The following is a 19,270-nucleotide window of genomic DNA, read 5'->3' on the forward strand; positions in this document are numbered from 1 at the left end:
GTAACCATTGATTAAATATACCAACTGATAACGATTTGTTTATTAAAATTAAAAACATAATATTGATATTTGAAGGTTATGTTCATTATGTGAGAATTTCAGAATTTGTTCGTTTATAAACGTTATTCGATTTGTTGATGATAATTTTAAAAGTTATTAGTTATGTCTAATAATTATTAATTATTATAATAGAAAAAAATTGAATAAATAATCCGGTAGATTTTTACAGTACAAATTGAGTTGTTGAATTCATAAAATGGATTCTGATCTTTACGATGAATTCGGTAATTACATTGGACCAGAATTGGAATCTGACGAAGAGGAAGAAGAACAGCCGCCAACTCCTGATCCAGAACCTCAGGACATTGATGTAAGTGAATACATTTAATAGATGCAATACTTATTACTAATGTTATATTGTTTTTGTAGATGATTGAGGAGAGTGAAGATGGACCAGAAGAACCGGGTATGAGCGTTGTTTTACATGAAGATAAACGGTATTATCCGAGTGCTGTTGAAGTGTATGGGCCTGACGTGGAAACATTAGTCCAAGAAGAGGATGAACTACCATTAACAGTACCATTGGTTGCTCCTGTTAAACAACATAATTTCCAAATCAAAGAACAACATTTACCAAACACGACATATAATATGGAGTAAATTTTGTTTGTTTTAGTACCTATGATATATAAATAAATTAAATTACATGCTATGTTGTAACTAGGTACTTGGCTGATTTAATGGACGTTGCCGGGTTAGTGCGTAATGTTGCATTAGTTGGACATCTTCACCATGGCAAAACTAGTTTGGTAGATTGCTTAGTCCGTCAAACTCATCCAGACTTGGGGCAGTTAAATTTAGATTCAGCAGATGCTGATTTGATGCGTTATACAGATACTTTAATGACTGAACGTCAAAGAGGTGTTAGCATTAAAGCCACTCCTGTGACATTGGTTTTACCTGATGTTAATTCTAAATCATATTTAATGAACATTTTTGATACACCTGGTAATATTGCTTTTAAATTGAAAATATTTTATTCATTCATAAATTTAACTTTGGTGTTCACTAGGTCATGTTAATTTTTCTGATGAAGTAACAGCTGCCCTAAGAATTTGTGATGGGGCTGTAATATTTGTTGATGCTGCAGAAGGTGTAATGTTAAATACAGAACGTCTGATTAAACACGCTATACAAGTTTGTACAGAATTACGTGCTTATGTTTGTAGAGAATGTTATAAATTTTTTTTAAACATTTCAGGAGAAATTAGCAATTACTATTTGTGTAAATAAAATTGACAGACTTATGTTGGAGCTTAAACTTCCTCCTCAAGATGCATACTACAAAATTAAGCATATAATTGATGAAGTAAATTCTCTGTTAAGGTATAAACCAATATCTGGCTATACTATCTACCAGATATCTAACTATGCTCCGTTACACAAGAGAAGAATCTTCTTTTTATGTTCTCTTTGCAGACCTTCTTCCACTTGCGCTTTTTCCGTTATGATCATCAATTATTTGACGGGTAGTTGGCAACGTGTATATTGTAACTTACCCTTAATGGAGGAAATTTAGCCTCAGTGCTATAGCCGACATGAGTTTTTTCTTTTGTGGAACGGACTATATTATATATGCTTATATTGAACTATTTTCTCTTTCAAATTGCTATGCTCTAATTATTCATTTATTTTACAGTTTGCATTCGCAGAATGATCCATCTCGTATTGTTTCACCAATTATTGGAAATGTTTGTTTCGCATCAGCTCAATATGCTGTTTGTTTCACACTCAAGTCTTTTGCTAAACTTTATGCCAATTATTATCCAAATATTAAAGTTGACAATTTTTCTAAAGTTTTATGGGGTGATGTTTACTTTAATCCCAAAACTAGAAAATTCTCCAAAAAATCTCCACATAACAGTGCTCAAAGAAGTTTTGTTGAGTTCATTTTAGAACCGTTATACAAATTATTTGCTCAAGTAATTGGTGATGTAGACACTACGCTCCCTGATGTTTTGGATGAACTTGGAATTAAACTAACAAAACGAGAAATGAATATTAATATACGACCATTATTACGCCTCGTCTGTGGACGCTTCTTAAATGATCTCAGTGGTTTTGTGGACATGTGTGTTAATCATATACCTTCACCAGCAGAAAATGCTAAAAACAAAATAGATACAATTTATACAGGTCCTCAAGATACTGAACTAGCTAAGGATATGCTTGATTGTAATCCAGATGTAAGTTTTTTCTAAGATATAATGTTATTTTATGTTTTACATTTCATATTTTATTTTAGGGTCGTTTAATGGTGCACAGTACTAAAATGTATCCTACAGATGATTGTACTTTCTTCCAAGTATTAGCTAGAGTAATGAGTGGAACGTTGCACGCTGGACAAGAAGTAAGAGTCTTAGGTGAAAATTATTCCTTGGTTGATGAAGAAGATTCTAGGGTAATGACAATTGGACGGTTATGGGTACATGAAGCTAGATATAAAGTTGAAGTGAATAGAGTACCAGCTGGTAATTGGGTGTTAATTGAAGGTATTGATCAACCAATTGTTAAAACTGCAACAATAACTGACTTAATAACAACAGACGATTTATACATATTCAGGCCATTAAAATTCAACACCCAGTCTGTTATAAAAATTGCAGGTAAAAAAAAATATGCTGAAATTAATATTTTGCAAATGTAATAAAAAAAAAAAAATTATAGTCGAACCTGTAAATCCATCTGAACTACCCAAAATGTTGGATGGTTTGAGGAAAGTCAATAAGTCTTATCCTCTCCTTATTACTCGAGTTGAAGAATCTGGTGAACATGTTATACTCGGCACTGGTGAATTATACTTAGATTGTGTTATGCACGATCTAAGAAAAATGTATTCAGAAATTGGTAAATATAACTAGCATTACAGTTTACCTAAGTAGTAAGTAATTAGTACTAAAGTTTTATAATTATTGAAGATATAAAAGTGGCGGATCCAGTTGTTGCTTTTTGTGAAACTGTTGTTGATACATCGTCATTAAAATGTTTTGCTGAAACTCCAAACAAACGTAATAAGATAACAATGATTGCAGAACCATTAGAAAAAGGTCTTGCTGAAGATATTGAAAACCAAGTGGTTGACATTTCATGGGACAAGTAATACTCAACAATTTATTTTTAATAGAATGAAAATATGTTTTCAGGAATGATTTTATACATAATTTAACTATAAATGTTTTACTATTTAAGGAAAAAAATTGGTGAATTTTTCCAATCTAAATATGATTGGGATTTACTTGCAGCTCGTTCCATATGGGCATTTGGCCCAGATACTACTGGCCCTAATATTCTTGTAGACGATACTCTGCCATCTGAAGTTGACAAAAATATACTTAGGTCTATTAGGGATTCTATTGTTCAAGTACGTTATTTACCTTTTTATTAATTATCATTATTATTTATTAATATTTTATTTGTTAAATAGTTATTATTATTATAAACCAAGAAACCATTAATACTGATTGTCAGCTAGTGGTGGCTTGAACTTTTTTTCCTTGACACATTTAATATTTTTACACCGCCAGCCATAAACATTTTATCACTACTCTCAAAATAAGGAATTCATAAGTTGTTTGTTAATGGTAAAATAACCTTTAAAAAGTGTCAAACTAACTTTTCCAACCATAGGACGACCACCCACCCATTAATATTTTTGTAAATCACATGATTCAAATATATCCTGCTTAAACCACCACTGTTGTCAACTATTTCAGCCTAGCTTATATTTTTATAAGACAATTGAACCTGGCGTGTATGCCTCATACTGACCAAACAATTTTTACTTTTGTCTCAATAAGGAGTTCGTAAAAGTTATGGCTTAAGTATTTTATCAAAAAGATCATTACAGACTAACTGATAACTTCCATTTCCGCCTTAAAATTATTTATATTTTCTGTATTTTATAATTTATTTTAGTTTCGAACTGTTTTAAAATTTAAATATTTTTGTTTGATTTTAGGGTTTTCAATGGGGCACTAGAGAGGGACCATTGTGTGAAGAACCAATTCGTAATGTTAAATTTAAAATATTAGACGCAGTCATTGCCCCTGAACCGTTACATAGAGGAGGAGGTTATTACTAATAGTTGAACTATGTATAATCTAATATCTTATAGTATATTAAAATAACGATAAATTTCAGGTCAAATTATTCCTACTGCTCGTAGAGTAGCCTATTCAGCATTTCTTATGGCAACACCTCGTTTGATGGAACCATATCTGTATGTTGAAGTCCAAGCTCCAGCAGATTGTGTTTCTGCTGTTTATACTGTGTTGGCTAAAAGAAGAGGACATGTAACTCAAGATGCTCCTGTTCCAGGGTCACCACTTTATACCATCAAAGCTTTTATTCCTGCTATTGATTCGTTTGGTTTTGAAACTGATTTACGTACTCATACTCAAGGACAAGCGTTTTGTTTGTCTGTATTCCATCATTGGCAGGTTAGTAAATTGTGTTATGAATTTGAAATTGTTATATATAAAACATACACAATTCCCATGATTCTTCATAATAAGTTATTATCATGAACTATATAATATATATCATATAACTTAACTTATAACAAGAAATTAGTTATGAAATAAAAGCTTTTCAATCTGCAATTATTAAAATTTTTACGTACATTTTAAGACAACACATGTCACATACTGTCAACTAATGGTTAATTAACAATGTGTTACTTATAGAATATTCTCATACTAGTCGTGTATAAGGTAATAAAAAAAATTTTCTGAGGCTACTCAAATTTGTGAAAATATCACATTGATTTGAAATAAAGTGAAAATATTTATATACAAGTATAATAGTATATCTTGAGTAGTTCCCATTAAAATATTGGAAAATTACAGATTAAAACTAGAAACAATGAATTTTATAATTATAAAATATTACTACATTTAAAAATGATGGAAAGGTTAGTGAAGTAAAATAACTGCCCAACAAATGATATCTGTATTCTATCTGGAATTGTATTATTTAATATCCACTTAACTGTGCAAAATTATTCATAACCTGCTACTGATGTTTCATAATAATGAATCAAAATAAATCATATAATAACTCATTAGTCCTAATTAAATATTTAACTATATTTTAGATTGTTCCCGGTGATCCACTTGATAAAAGTATAGTTATCAAACCTTTAGAACCACAACCTGCTACACATCTTGCTCGAGAATTTATGGTGAAAACACGTAGAAGAAAAGGACTAAGTGAGGATGTTTCCATAAACAAATTCTTTGATGATCCTATGTTATTAGAATTGGCCAGACAAGATGTCTCTCTTAATTACCCTATGTAATAAATTCTAGTTAAGATAAAATTATACTTTTTCTTTACTGTTTATATTAACATATGTAAAATAAAAACCCATAAGCATTATTTTTAATGATTTTATATTAAGAACAAGAAGTTGTTAATTTTTTTAATGTAATAATTTCTAATTAAATACAAAAAAAATATTTTTATCAAATTTATACTTTTGATAATAATTATATCATACCGTACATACATACACAACTTTTAATGGCTGCAACCATTCCATTCAAAAAATGCTACGCCTACCATTCTATGTATATAAATATCTTATTTGGTTTTATGACTTATATTTGTATTTAACTTCTATTCATATGTCAATATAATCTATACTCATACATTTAAATTTTAGCTTGTAATTGAAAAGTTGCCTATAAATATTTAAATAAACATTTTAATAAACACCAGTAAAATATTAAGCATATTAATATTATGTATGCTGGTCAAGAAATATTTGTTGGTGAATATATATTTGTCTTGATGTTAGTGGCTCAAAGAAGATTTGGGTATATATCTGGAATTTGTAGTTCAGTTAATATATTTTGATTGCTTGAAGACAAACGGTCTTATCCAACTCATTATTTCAAAAATCCAAGGTATATATCATATATGGTGACAACTTATAATAGTCTGTTCAAAATGAGATCAGACCTCGACGGCAACCAGTTTTCGTTCCGCGATGGTCAGACATTCCCCACTACAGCAGCATGTCGGGCGCTGCCACGGAACAAAGCCACGCCCATGCACACAACTCAGCCGTTGAGGTCCGATCTCATTTTGAACAGAGTATAGACTTGTGGTTTATAATATAGCGTTGTGCTCAATGGCTTCAGTGCATATCTATACGCTTTTTTATTTTATACTCCATGCAGTCCAGTTGTGTAAAAGAGATATTGAAGCTCTCACCTTAACCTACCTCAAACATATTTTTCAGGTGTTAGTCTATACATGGCTATAATAACTAGTTTATTGGTTTACTAGGTATGCTCAACTATCCTTCTTAACTACACAAAATATGTACAAATCTAGTGGGTGATTTTTTTGTATCCGTCATCACCTTTTATGGTTAAAATGCATGAATCTTCAACTGCAACATATCTTTCTAACCTTCCATTGGACTATAGGAATGTGTATATAGTTGGTATAAAGAGGATCAAAAGTAAAAAAAATCCAGTACTTTTTTTGATAAGTACTTATGGTAATTAAGGAAGTCAAAAAAAGTGGAAATTGGGAAGGTTTCGAGACAATCGAGTATACCTTGTCATTGAGAAGTAAATTATATATGTGTTAAATTTGAATTCAATGATAAATCATTGCACACAAAAAAAACGATTCTGAGTTTAAATGGTCTGTAACAGACCGTTGGTTAGGCTATGCCTATTACTAAGTGCCTACTTGTATGTATAGCTTTTAAAGTAATTGATTTTACAATTAGTTATACGGTAAGTTGAATTATTGCTGTGACCTATGCTAAAATAAACTTTATTGAACACAATAGCTGATATACACATTTAATTATTGTAGTAATTAATAACCAACCAATTAACTTATTACTTATTTAATAATTATAAAGGTATCTATAAAACATAGTAGGTACCTAGTAGCTACCTACAAAAAAGCAATTTATTGTCAAATATCATTTTTGAACAATATAACATAATATGTACACCATAAACATAATAAAGATTAATATTGAAAATAAAAAATAAAATCTTTTTCAACAAATTCATTATAGCCAATTTGTCAATCTGGTTTTTAGAAAACTATTGATTGTAAAAACATTTATCGAAGTTAAGTAGTTAATTTTTTATGATATTTTAAAATATCAAAATTGTTTGAAGTAGGTGGCTATCATTAATTTGAAAATTAATAGGTAACTTTTTAAAAAAACATTTAGATTTTAACAAGCACTTATTTAAAAATTCTCATAAAATATTTTAAAAAAATACTTTTTAAATTTAAAATATTTTTTTACCACAATCAACTTTACTAAACAAAATTTATGAGATTTTAAAAAAATATTTAAAAATAAACTTTGACTTAAATAAAAGTTCAAATCGTCATTTTTCTAAAAACCAGATTTACTAACTGGATATTTTGATTTTTTCAAAATTAATTTATACCTACCTATTATATTTTAAATTTTTAAATGTATTGTTTTCAATTTTCAAACTAAAACTAAGAAGAGTTATACTATACATGTAAGATGTAGTGCTAGTCTGTAAATGATATAAAAAAAAATTATAAATATTGATTAGAATAAAAGTTAAAAGTATATAACATTAGACATTAGTCAAGTTTTTTTGTTACACCCTGTATAGTGTTTATAATGTCTTATGTCTTATAAGAACCAAATTGAAAATAGATGATGATTAATATTATGATTAGAAAATATGACACATTCACAATTATTAACATAGGTACTCTAGATCAGGTTGGTCCAACCCAAGGCCCACGAAGCCTATTTTTGTCCCACTTCGAAGACTTTTATCAAAAATTTTGCAATAAAATTAACTAACAATATATCCAGTATAATATGGTCATGTAGTGGCGGACGACTGTAAATTGTACAATCTAATTTTAGATTTAGATTAAATCTTTCTTTTTTTTTATTTAAAAATATATTTACAATCTATACGAGACAAAGGTATAATGATGATTATATCTTATACTTTAATATTATGTACAATGCAAACTATTTCAAAACATTCCAAAAATTACTCTTTAAAAAAAAAAAAAAAACAGTCATCTTCACTTTGAAAACTTTAGCCTGGAGAAAATACCCCTTTGGTCCACCTCTTCATTAGCATTTTTCAGTACAATAAATGGATTCACTTCTGATCCTTTGTTATAATATAATTAAAATAAATTCAAATAGGAACAGGTGGGTTATCCGTTATTCCGTTATGATATAATCTACTTATACAGAAAGTTTAGAAAAAAAACCAGTATCAAACAATATGTCAAGGATTCGCTAATGCAGTACCGTAGGTAATACGCATGGATTAAGTATATTTAATATACCTGGCTTCAATTTTACTTGAATTTATTATTCAGGTTGAAGTGTTGCATCACATAGCATCTTATATAAAATAGGCAGATACCGGGGTACGGATACGCAATTACGAAAATAATATGTAGGTTGTGGGCTGTGGCCTGTAATATAACTATAATAAATATAATAATAACTAACAACTAACAAAAAATAATACACATATAATTAGGTACCTATACTATAGTAATATTATTAATTATTATCTATTAATTATAAATTTATAAATTATTATCATACCTAGCAATTTATTATACACGATATTAACCATTTTGTACACCTAAACTTAGTATACCTATTTTAATTTTAATACTCTATGGCCACAATATGAAGGGAATACATTTTCAATCATTAAAGCATGGATTTGAATGTGCTAAAAACAAGAAAGACTTTTTTTTTTTAAAGCGGGTGGGTAGGTAAATGGGTAACGCTCTCCTGTACATTAGTATACTTTACAGAGAATCACTGAAATGGATATGTTAAATTTAAATTCGATAATCATCAATTCAATATTCATCATATTATACGAAAAACGATTCCGAGCGAAGACGGTTTCTTATTTGCCGAAAAATTACACTTAAAATTGTCATTGTGTGTATACAATATAATAATAACCCTTTAACCTATTCTAGAAGTTTCGAGTAGGTACCCACGAATAATATTTTTTAATAACAACTAAATAACTAAAACCGTTAACCTTGGTTTTAATAGGAAATTTTGTCCAAATTTGAACTTAAAATAACTATAGTAAAAATCTGTGTCATATATTTTAAATTTTTTGGTTATCGAATGAATTTCTTTTGTGGGACCTTGTTTTAAATTTTCAATCCTTAGTTTAAAAAAAGATTATTTTATACATTTTTAACTACAAAATAATTTGTAAATTTTCAATTTGATAACTTTGTCTAACTTTAAATGCTTACTTAAATCTTGAATATGTATTATTATTTATTATTCATTTATCGTTTGGTATTTAACAAGCATTACAACACAATAAACACTGGGGTGCGCGGTGCGCCCCGTATACGCTTCCTGGCAGTGCACCCTGGTAACGAGTCGATAACCTGTTATCGACCCGGCTAAAGTATGCGGAATCTTTGTTAGTGGATTGTGTCTTCAGCGTCTCCCACTAAATGCAAGCAACAACAACAATACCTATGTATTATTAATATTTTTAAACTGATATTGTAACATTGTGTAAGGAACCTCATATTACATTTTTAAGCTTTTTGTCCAAAAGAATACAATTTTGTTGACATTTGAAGAAAAAAAAATTGAAAATGTTTGTAAACAGCTTAAAACGAGTTAAAATATTTCGAACGTACTATCAAGTATTGAAAATGATAAAATAAACATTCACTGAAAAATTTAACTTATCTAAGGTCATTTATTTTTAGACTTACTCCAAAAACCAAAATCGATTTTGCGTAAAAAGTTCGGGTTTTCCTTAATTTTTGTTTGTTCTTCCAGCCGCTTTTAGAAACTACTGGGAATTTAAATTTTTAAATTTTGACCAAATTTTTCAGAATAACTAACATTTTAAAATTATTTTGTAGTTAAAATTTATAATATAGGTAATCAATTTGTATAGGTAGCTAATGTTTCACTATTTAATACAGGAATCCTCAAGTAGTTCGTACTGAAAACAAAAATATATCTATGAAATATACAAGAATAATTTTTTTTTTATAGTCGTTTGAAGTTAAATAATATTCATTAATAATTTTTACAAAAGTACAATACGTATAAATACGTAATATTATATTAAAATTGAACAACACAATAATGACAAATAATACACAGGTGTATAAATTAGTGTAGTGTCAGTAAATGGTGGCCATGACTAGCTTGTGTGAAGGTAGTGAACTCGTTTGATTGACGTATTAACCGGTCAATAGGGTTATTCTGACCACAGTTGGAGACACGAAAAGGGACAACAAATTGAGCCACTGAGCTTGTTAAGTGTTGGAGAACTAAGGAAATAAACATGGGATAAGAAAGTTGGTGCATCATAATTCAGATTAGGGTGATAAAATAAATTGGGGAGACCGAAGTCCTATACATTTTTAATGTGGGGTTTTGTGAGGGGGGCACTTCCCTCCAACCCGCTTACACTAATTTATGTTAATGGCTTTGATTTATAAAAAAACATGCCTACCTATATATATCTTATTTAATAATTTTAAATTGTTATAACAACTAATTAGCAACCTCTTGTATTCAATTTTCCAACTTCTTGACCAAGCAAAAATATAAACGTGTAAAGTAGAAAAAACTACGAAAATGTCAATATATATTTAAAATAGCCCTATAAGCGTAAATAAATTTAGTGACAATTTCAAATATCTATGGACCTAAGGTTACCTATTTGTTTTTGAGTTACCTACAACATCAAAAACTAGTACATATTGCGTAAAAATTCCCTTTTTTCCTTAATTTTTTTTTGATTTTTTCCGATTATTACTAAAAAAAGTACTGAGAATTTTCAATTTTTACATCTCAAATTAAACTCTTCTCTGAATCTAAAATTATACCTATAATTTATGATTTTCAAATGTGAAACACGATTATGATAAATAATTACAAAAGTATTAATATATTAGTAGGTAATAACTAATAGGTATTATTGTCATTTGCATTCCAAGTTCAGTATGATAAGCGCAATTACATTCACTATATTATATTTTTGACTTTCGTGTTGGTTAGGTAAATAAATCATGGAAAGGGACGTTTTATTACGAATGTAAGAAAATCTTCTCAGTTCTTTTATTGAAAAATGTCCTCGACATTTTTTTGAGTCATCGACATAACGAATACATCACAATAAAATTGATCATTCAGGAAATGTTAGTTTTCGTCTGCAAGTACCTATAGTGTATACAAATTGGTTTTTGATAGGTGGGTATTCCATCGAGTATTTTTAATTGAATATTTAAATGCCCAAACTAATTTACTATTTCATTCTGTATATTATGTGGGCTTATACGGGTACATACATTTACCACCCCTCGTCTCCAAATGTTCTTTTAATTCGTTGTAACCAATCGTCGGACAAAATATATTTATAGCCTTAAGGGAAAATGAGTTATTAGTAATTACTAATTGCCTACTTTACAAGAACCACTTGAAACTAATAATTCTTAAAACAATAATATTGAATTTCTACGATTTTCAACTTAGGCATAGGTAGATACAAAAAAAAATGCCTAAAATGTAGAGGGCGGCAGGCCGACAGCAACCCCATTAGCCCCCTATTAATACACCCCAGTAATAATAAATAGATGTGTGTATATAATTTATAATATATACGTACCTGATTAACCTATAACCTATCCTAATTTTATAAAATTATGAAACGTCACATGATGTACAGGGAGGAACCGCTTTAGCATTTCCTACTTCCCCTCGTGCAGCATTGTTGTAGGTTGTAGAATACTGAATACGCCTACACGTATAGCATAGGTACGTATACTATATGTATATTAATTATTCATGTTAAGGGGTAAGTTATTACTTTTTTTTTTTTGTGTGTACCAATGATGATGGGGGAACAATAGTTTCCTATTGCTTATGTCCCGATAGTTATTAGTTTATTACCTACTTATTGCTATTAGCATAAACACAACTCGCCCCTCTGCAAAGATAAATTAATTTTTGAACTCCTATATTATCAATTTCAAATAAATAAATAAAGATAATGCATAACAACTAGGCCTTTTTTAATCAAAATTAAAAGTATATTATGCAGGTACCTACCTAAAGGCTAAAGATGCCTTTTTAAGAACTCGGTAAATGATAAAACATCTGACTATAAATTTGTCAAGGAAAACTTGAAACAAGACTTGAAGACTTTGAAGTTTGATTGGTTAAAATAATTAATAAAAAAAAAAAATTAAAGTAGGGTAAAAATATTTATTTTGTTGTTTATAATTGTTTGCAATAAAAATAGGCAATGAATGGTTTGGTGGGGGCAAAGCTTCGACAAAATACATTTTAATATTTTAAGGGGGGTCACCAAACAAAAAAAAAATTGTTTGGGCTAGTTGTTGCTACTGCTTATTAGTTAGGTAAGTGTGGAACTTATCAATTAAAATATATGGTATACTACATTGATGTAAGCCGTCAAAATCCCACTTAGAAGTTATGGGGCCCAGGATTATTTTTTCACATGATAGATAGCCACACCCTCAGTGGCGTATTTTCAAATTTTCATTTATTTAATCATTTTATCATTTTATCGATTCATTTTTACTGATTAGGCAGGGTTCACACATCACTCACACACTAAATGTAGAGAACGGACAGTACATTTGGAAAACGTACCTATGTCGATTGTGTACCAAATCGTAGGCTAATAGCAATCGTAAAATTTAACAACGGTCGTTAGATAACAATTTAGAATTTTCCATCTTAAACAGTAAAATCATTTTGTACTTCATTAATAATTAATTAAAGCAAAATGTAAATATTAGTACCCCTAATTAGGTCGGGCCTAGCCCTGCCTAAATTGGGCTCTGTAAGTAGTAAAAATGATGAGTGGATGACTAAAGCCTCCCAATCAAGAATTTTGTTGAGTTTTAGTATAAATTTGTATTTTTGAGCTGTTAAACTATGGTATTAAAATTACTAGGTATCTCTCCCGAAATTTGATTAATTTCCGCTAAGACATTTTATTACGTTATTAATCTCACTAAATTATACGTATGGACTGTACAGTTAATATACTGTTCATACTTCATATAACTAGCTGCACCTATTTGTGTGCAGTGGCATTTACAGAATTTTTTCGGGGGTTGGGTTAAAAAAATTGTTGATAAATTTTATCTGAAAATGATTTATTATTGAAAATTGTTTTTTTATTTAACAATTTTCGGGGGAGAGGGGAGGGTTACAACCTCCAAACCCCTTGGATACGCCAATGGTTGTATCCATTAATTATTCACTTTAACAATTGAACAATTAATCAATTAATGATTGTATATGTATTAATGTATCATAGGTACCAACTGGCTACTTTTAAATGTGATTAATAGACAAGGTATACTAAGCATTTAGCATATTATAGTAATTACTAATTAAAGTGAAAAATCTAAATACTATTTTTTTATTAAAGAAGAAAGCCTCAATGACGTGACCATTGGCTTGTTCTACATATAGGTACTTAAATAATTTAAATTAAATTGTACAATCCGATATTTTTCATCTGAATACCATTATTGTAAATATGAATATTGGCATAAAAAAAAATCCAAGAAAATTAAACCCTTAACCAACTCCAAGGGTGGTTTCTAAAGTGGAGAATTAAAATAAACGAATCAAAATCATCTCACATAACTTTTGCTAACCCCCGTGACAGCCCCCCCAATCTACATCAATGACAGACAAATACCGACTGAACTAACGGTAAAATATCTAAGGATGCATCTGGATAGACGTCTCACATGGACAACTCACATCAAAACAAAAAGAAAACTATTAAATCACAGACTACATCAACTGCGTCCCCTATTAAAATCCAACTTACCAATTCAGAAAAAAATACTAATATATAAACTACTCCTCAATACTATAACTAATTATGGAATCCACTTTTGGGGAGCTACCAAAAATTCCAACTTAAAAAATCTACAAGCATTTCAATCAATATCCCTCAGAATAATAACCAATGCCCCCTGGTATGTAAGTAATTTAACTCTCCATAATGACCTTAACATATCACCCATCTCTGACCAAGCCTCAAAATTATATACACGTTTTCACAAAAAACTACATCATCACCCAAACCCCTTCATCGCCAATCTATCCACTATCGAGCTACCCGATACAACTCGTAGATTAAAAAGAAAATGGTCCAGAGAGCTCTTATCCTAAGGTCTAACATCGGTCTATAAACTTGAACTCTGATTATTACCTAGTTTTATTTTTCTTTTCTTTTAATGTATTATGTTTTCCGTTCTACCTAGTCTTAACTGAAGAGTAATATCAATGGGTATTTTCTCTTATCATGTGAACGCATGTCAAAAATTCTATTACTCAAATTTACTTATTGTATTATAAAAATAGATTGTAAATAAACATTTAAAAAAAAAAAAAAGTAAAGAAAATTAAACAAACTATAAGTAATGAATATTATACTTAACAAAAAATAATATTTATATAGATAATTCAGTTTTTAGAGTGAAGAAGAGACCTTGAGCTTTATTATACAATTAGAATTAAACTACAAGACTCAGATTAACAGATACAGATTTATTTACAAATGAGTAGGTATTATTATTTTTCTTGTAATATTTTTAATTAAAACAAACCGGGTTTGTAATTTAAAATGTTGTAAGAGGAGTGTACCCACACAGAAAAATAGTAAAACATACATAACAGAAGGTCGTCTAGTTATGTAGACGACAGACGTACCCACAGCAGTTTTTATTGGTTGTTATTTAGTGTTTATGTTATTTCATTAGTTATATTTATCAAAATGTTCCGTATAGTTTTATGTTTAAGTTCATTATTAATATTATTTCCTCAAATAATTAAAACCACTACAGTTTATAAATGTGGAACACGTAAGTTTTTTGTACATTATAAATTATAAATAGGCATTGTACTAATTATTTCATAACTAATACGGTCATACGGATGTATAGTTTTGAAATGTCTTTAGAATGTATTTGAATTATATTAAATAACGCGTCTACCAATAAAACGTCAACGCAATTTTGCAATATCTCTCATAATATTAAAAACATTTTTTTATATGGCGTATTTTCTTTTCAAATTTCTTAATTAACTTTATTTATTTTTAAAATAGTATTTACCAATAGCATAGTACATACCTAAACATCTGTTAGGTACAATTTATAATATCTACCCAATATACGGGGACGGACCTGAAATTTTGTTTTGCCTATTTTAACCTCTTCGCAGAGCTTGAATAATTGAGATATGAGGGCAGGTGTAACTCGCCTCTGAAATTTTAGATAATAAAAAGGTCAAATGTAAATTCAGCCCAATAATTTAATCTGAATATAATAAATAACGCATTTTAGTTCAAGTTTTAATCCAACTTATCTAAAATATATACATTTCGTCATAACCAAATTAAAGGAATACAGACGGAATTCCAATTAAATTACAGTTTCAAAATTCCAAAATTAAAAAAAAATTAGAATTATAACAAATCACTCTCAAAAAATCACAAAATTACTATGTCAAAGCATCAACTATACTTACTACTTAAACATATTAATTTTATATTTAAATTGAAATAAATGTAATAACTGTATGCTGTTATAACAATATTTATAATACTTTTTAATAATATGATAATGAAAATAAAACAAAATAATGTTTTGAGGATAAAGAGAATTGCCTTGTGGTGTTCTTCTGGATAATGATTAATGGTTCTCAAAAATATTATATAGCAATTGTATTATCAATTGGATATGATAGATATTTTTTATTCGGGCCAATTTAACAATCGCCCATACTTGAAGGCGGTGGTTTTTTTTTAGTACACCCTTACTCATTATTTCTTTGGAAATTAAGGGAGGTCCATTTTGCAAAGTGTTTTTAAGAAATATATTTAGCATTCATATGATATTATTTATTCATGCACATGAATTATCAATTCAGATAAAACTAATAATTTGTTGATTTTTCCCGTGATAAAAAATAAAAAATCCATTCTTGAAGATTAGAAGGTACTTCCTTGTTTTACTTCATGCTGCCACTGAACCAAACAATTGTATACAGTTGATGTATTAGGAAAACAATTTAGCTTTAGTGAAAATTAAGTTATTTGTACCTATATATAAACTTTAAACTATCTAAATTATAAACATATGCAATATTTGTAATTTTTTTATTTCATAAAAAATGTCTAGAAAAATAGTAATAGAAAATAGTAAATTTTGTTTTTTACATCTTAATATTGACCATAATGGTATATCTACACATTTAAAAAAATAATCTTCTAACTTCATATTCTATGTTATAAAAATATATATCTACGAATTAAAAACAATACAATTAAGTGTAATAGGTTTATAAATGGCACTAACAATATTTCTCTGAATCTCGATATCTTACATATACTTTAGTTTGGTAAGGTATCTGAATACCTGATCTATTTGAAATAGGGAAATACTTTTAATTAGTTTACAATTAAATTTAATGGGTTAGGTATATCCCCAAATAATTAATACAGGCAGCATTCAAATTTTTTGATTTATTTATCAATCTGACTATTTTCAAACTAAGTATTAATAATCTTATTGTATCTACAATCAAATATTCTATCTAATAGTTTTTTCTAAATTTATTCTTATTTACTACAGTAGATTTTAAAAAGCAAGTATGTCTAACTTATATTTAAAATAAATTATGATATATAAGTATGCATTTTTTCGTTATGCCAGTAGTCTGCATACTTATATAATATATATTTCAGGCAGGTCAGTTCAAGATATTTTAAAATAGTAGCTTCTAAACTACGATTCCTTAAATAACAACCCTTGAACTATATAAATCTATATTCAAATAGTTGGTACATATTAATATTATCTATTTGTTACTTTAGGGAATCAAGAAATTTTAAATAATGTAACAGTAACAATTGAAAATTGTACTACCACATCAAGATGCTCATTAAGACGAAATAGTACCATGCATATACAAATTAAATTTAAACCAGGTTTGTATGGATAAATAATAACATTTATTAAGCAGTTTACTGATACAAAAATCATTTATTTATTTAATAGTTTTTAAAATAAAACATATACTTTCACTTTCTGTGAGTGGTCCAATAGGTAAATTCTGTGTGCAGTTATACTTTTTAGTTTCATTTGGTATAATCTGAATTAAATTGAATTAAAATATGAAGTCATAAAATGTGAATATAATAAATTATAATATACAAAATTTCAGATAATGGCATATTCCAAGTTTTGAGCGATTTAAAAATGTAGGTAATTACAGTATCAACGGTGAAATACTATATCAGACTATGAGGCCTATTGGGGACCTTGGTATTCTTTTTGATCCTAAATTGAAATAATGAAGTTCAAATTCAAATAGTCTTAGGTTTCATCCATTATAATATTGTACCAACTACCAACTGTAATAATAAACATGCTTTAAAATTCATATATTGCTCTTTAATAAGTTCTATTTGTACAACGGCTCAATAATATGGTCGCAAGACTAATCAAATCTTAAATATAAATTAGGAAAATTCAGCAAACATTATTAAACTTCTCCAATTTAAACTTTCCATACCCATAACTACATTCTTAGTACTCTCTACATTTATGTATTCAACATTTCTAAACCTCAAAACATTGGAACAACACCATTAGCGATTAGATTTATACATTCTATAAATACTTTTTGTCGGAAATATTGACTGTCTTGAATTCTTAAATTGTTTTTCCTCCCATACTTCTATTCACTGTACTAGATCTAATAATTTGTGTTATCTAAACAAAAAAGTGACTAATTATGCAGGTAATATACTCTATAATAGAATGATGAAAACTAAATCAATTCGGTCATCTCACCAAATACTGACTCGTTTGAAACGTATTGTTACTATCTAATTTATCTAATTGAGTCTAGCCCATTAAAAACTTAAGCAAATAAATAAGTTCAATAAGTTCGACTTATTTTATACTGGATCATCATCTGTTTGTATATCTTATTCAAAGTAATTTGAACCAATTGATGCTAACAGTACTTATTATAGGATTGAAAATGTCTCTTAAGTATTATGGTCATAACTTAAAATATTTTAACTAAATAGTAAATATTTTGATTACTAAGTACACATAGAAATGCTTAAAAATATTTCATTACAATATACCTATATATATTTTATTTTTTAGAATTTGATGTAAAGGATTTAATCACAGAAGTGTATGGTATAGCACTAAATATACCAATACCCTTATTAGGAGTAGATAATAAAAGTGTATGCAATAATCTCTTTGAAGAAAATGGAACAAAAAAAAAGTGTCCTGTACTAAAGGGTAGGACATATGTTTATAAAGATGAGATATACATTATTGAAGCATATCCCAAGGTAAACTATACATTTAAAAGTCTACATAATAATTTAAACATTTAATCGTTTTTATTACTTTTAGTTTAAGGTAGATATACATTGGAGTTTGAAGGATCCCATTTCAAGAAATATTGTTACTTGTTTTGAAGCACCAGCAAAAATTATTGATTAATATTTAATTGTATTTTTTTTTTGTATTTTAATTAAAAATAAATAAACAAATATAGTTTGATCTTCTACTGAACACTTGCATGTATACAATAATATAATATATAAATAATACTAATTATAAATATTAAAAAAAACACACTTAAATAATTTTAGAAAAAAATATTGCAATTGTTACAAATAACGTAACATATAACATTTAAAATATGTTTAAATAACAGTAATAATTTTACATTTCAAAAGCTCTTATGTTTAATGTTATAAATTTTATTTTTATTAACCAAAAGAAAAAAATACAAAAATACTTATGTATTTTAAAATAAAAATTACAAAGTTATAAGTTCTCTCATATCATTATATAAGTTATTTTTAGTCATAACTTTAAATATGTTTAATAAACGATAATTATATATATTTTTAAATATATTTCATTACAATATTTAGCTTGTATTATGTTTCTTATTCCTTTAAATGGTAAAGTATTTGGTTTTATCTTAAAATAATATCCAGGGCTAACATACTACTTATATTTTTAATGAGTACTATATTTAATAAATAATGTAGACATATTATATAGATCTAATTATTTAAAAATGCTATTGATAATAAAAAAA

General features: G+C 28.0%; 2 protein-coding genes across 2 annotated transcripts; both read left to right on the forward strand.

Moving 5' to 3' along the window:
- The first annotated feature begins 56 nt into the window (after nt 1–56).
- On the forward strand, nt 57–5,439 carry LOC111031745 (116 kDa U5 small nuclear ribonucleoprotein component). Its single transcript, XM_022311816.1, has 13 exons — nt 57–370; nt 430–656; nt 725–1,008; nt 1,073–1,197; nt 1,262–1,386; nt 1,700–2,246; nt 2,306–2,666; nt 2,728–2,907; nt 2,979–3,156; nt 3,250–3,421; nt 4,019–4,130; nt 4,201–4,499; nt 5,156–5,439. Exons 1-13 carry the CDS (start codon nt 257–259, stop codon nt 5,357–5,359), a joined length of 2,928 nt encoding a protein of 975 aa, XP_022167508.1. The 5' UTR covers nt 57–256; the 3' UTR covers nt 5,360–5,439.
- Nucleotides 5,440–14,796: 9,357 nt separating this feature from the next.
- On the forward strand, nt 14,797–18,734 carry LOC111031755 (ecdysteroid-regulated 16 kDa protein-like). The gene is made up of 4 exons (XM_022311835.1): nt 14,797–14,988; nt 17,004–17,117; nt 18,310–18,506; nt 18,571–18,734. Exons 1-4 carry the CDS (start codon nt 14,901–14,903, stop codon nt 18,658–18,660), a joined length of 489 nt encoding a protein of 162 aa, XP_022167527.1. The 5' UTR covers nt 14,797–14,900; the 3' UTR covers nt 18,661–18,734.
- Nucleotides 18,735–19,270: the final 536 nt, after the last annotated feature.

This window comes from Myzus persicae, unplaced genomic scaffold (genome assembly GCF_001856785.1).
Source record: "Myzus persicae strain clone G006 unplaced genomic scaffold, MPER_G0061.0, whole genome shotgun sequence".
NCBI lineage: Eukaryota > Metazoa > Arthropoda > Insecta > Hemiptera > Aphididae > Myzus > Myzus persicae.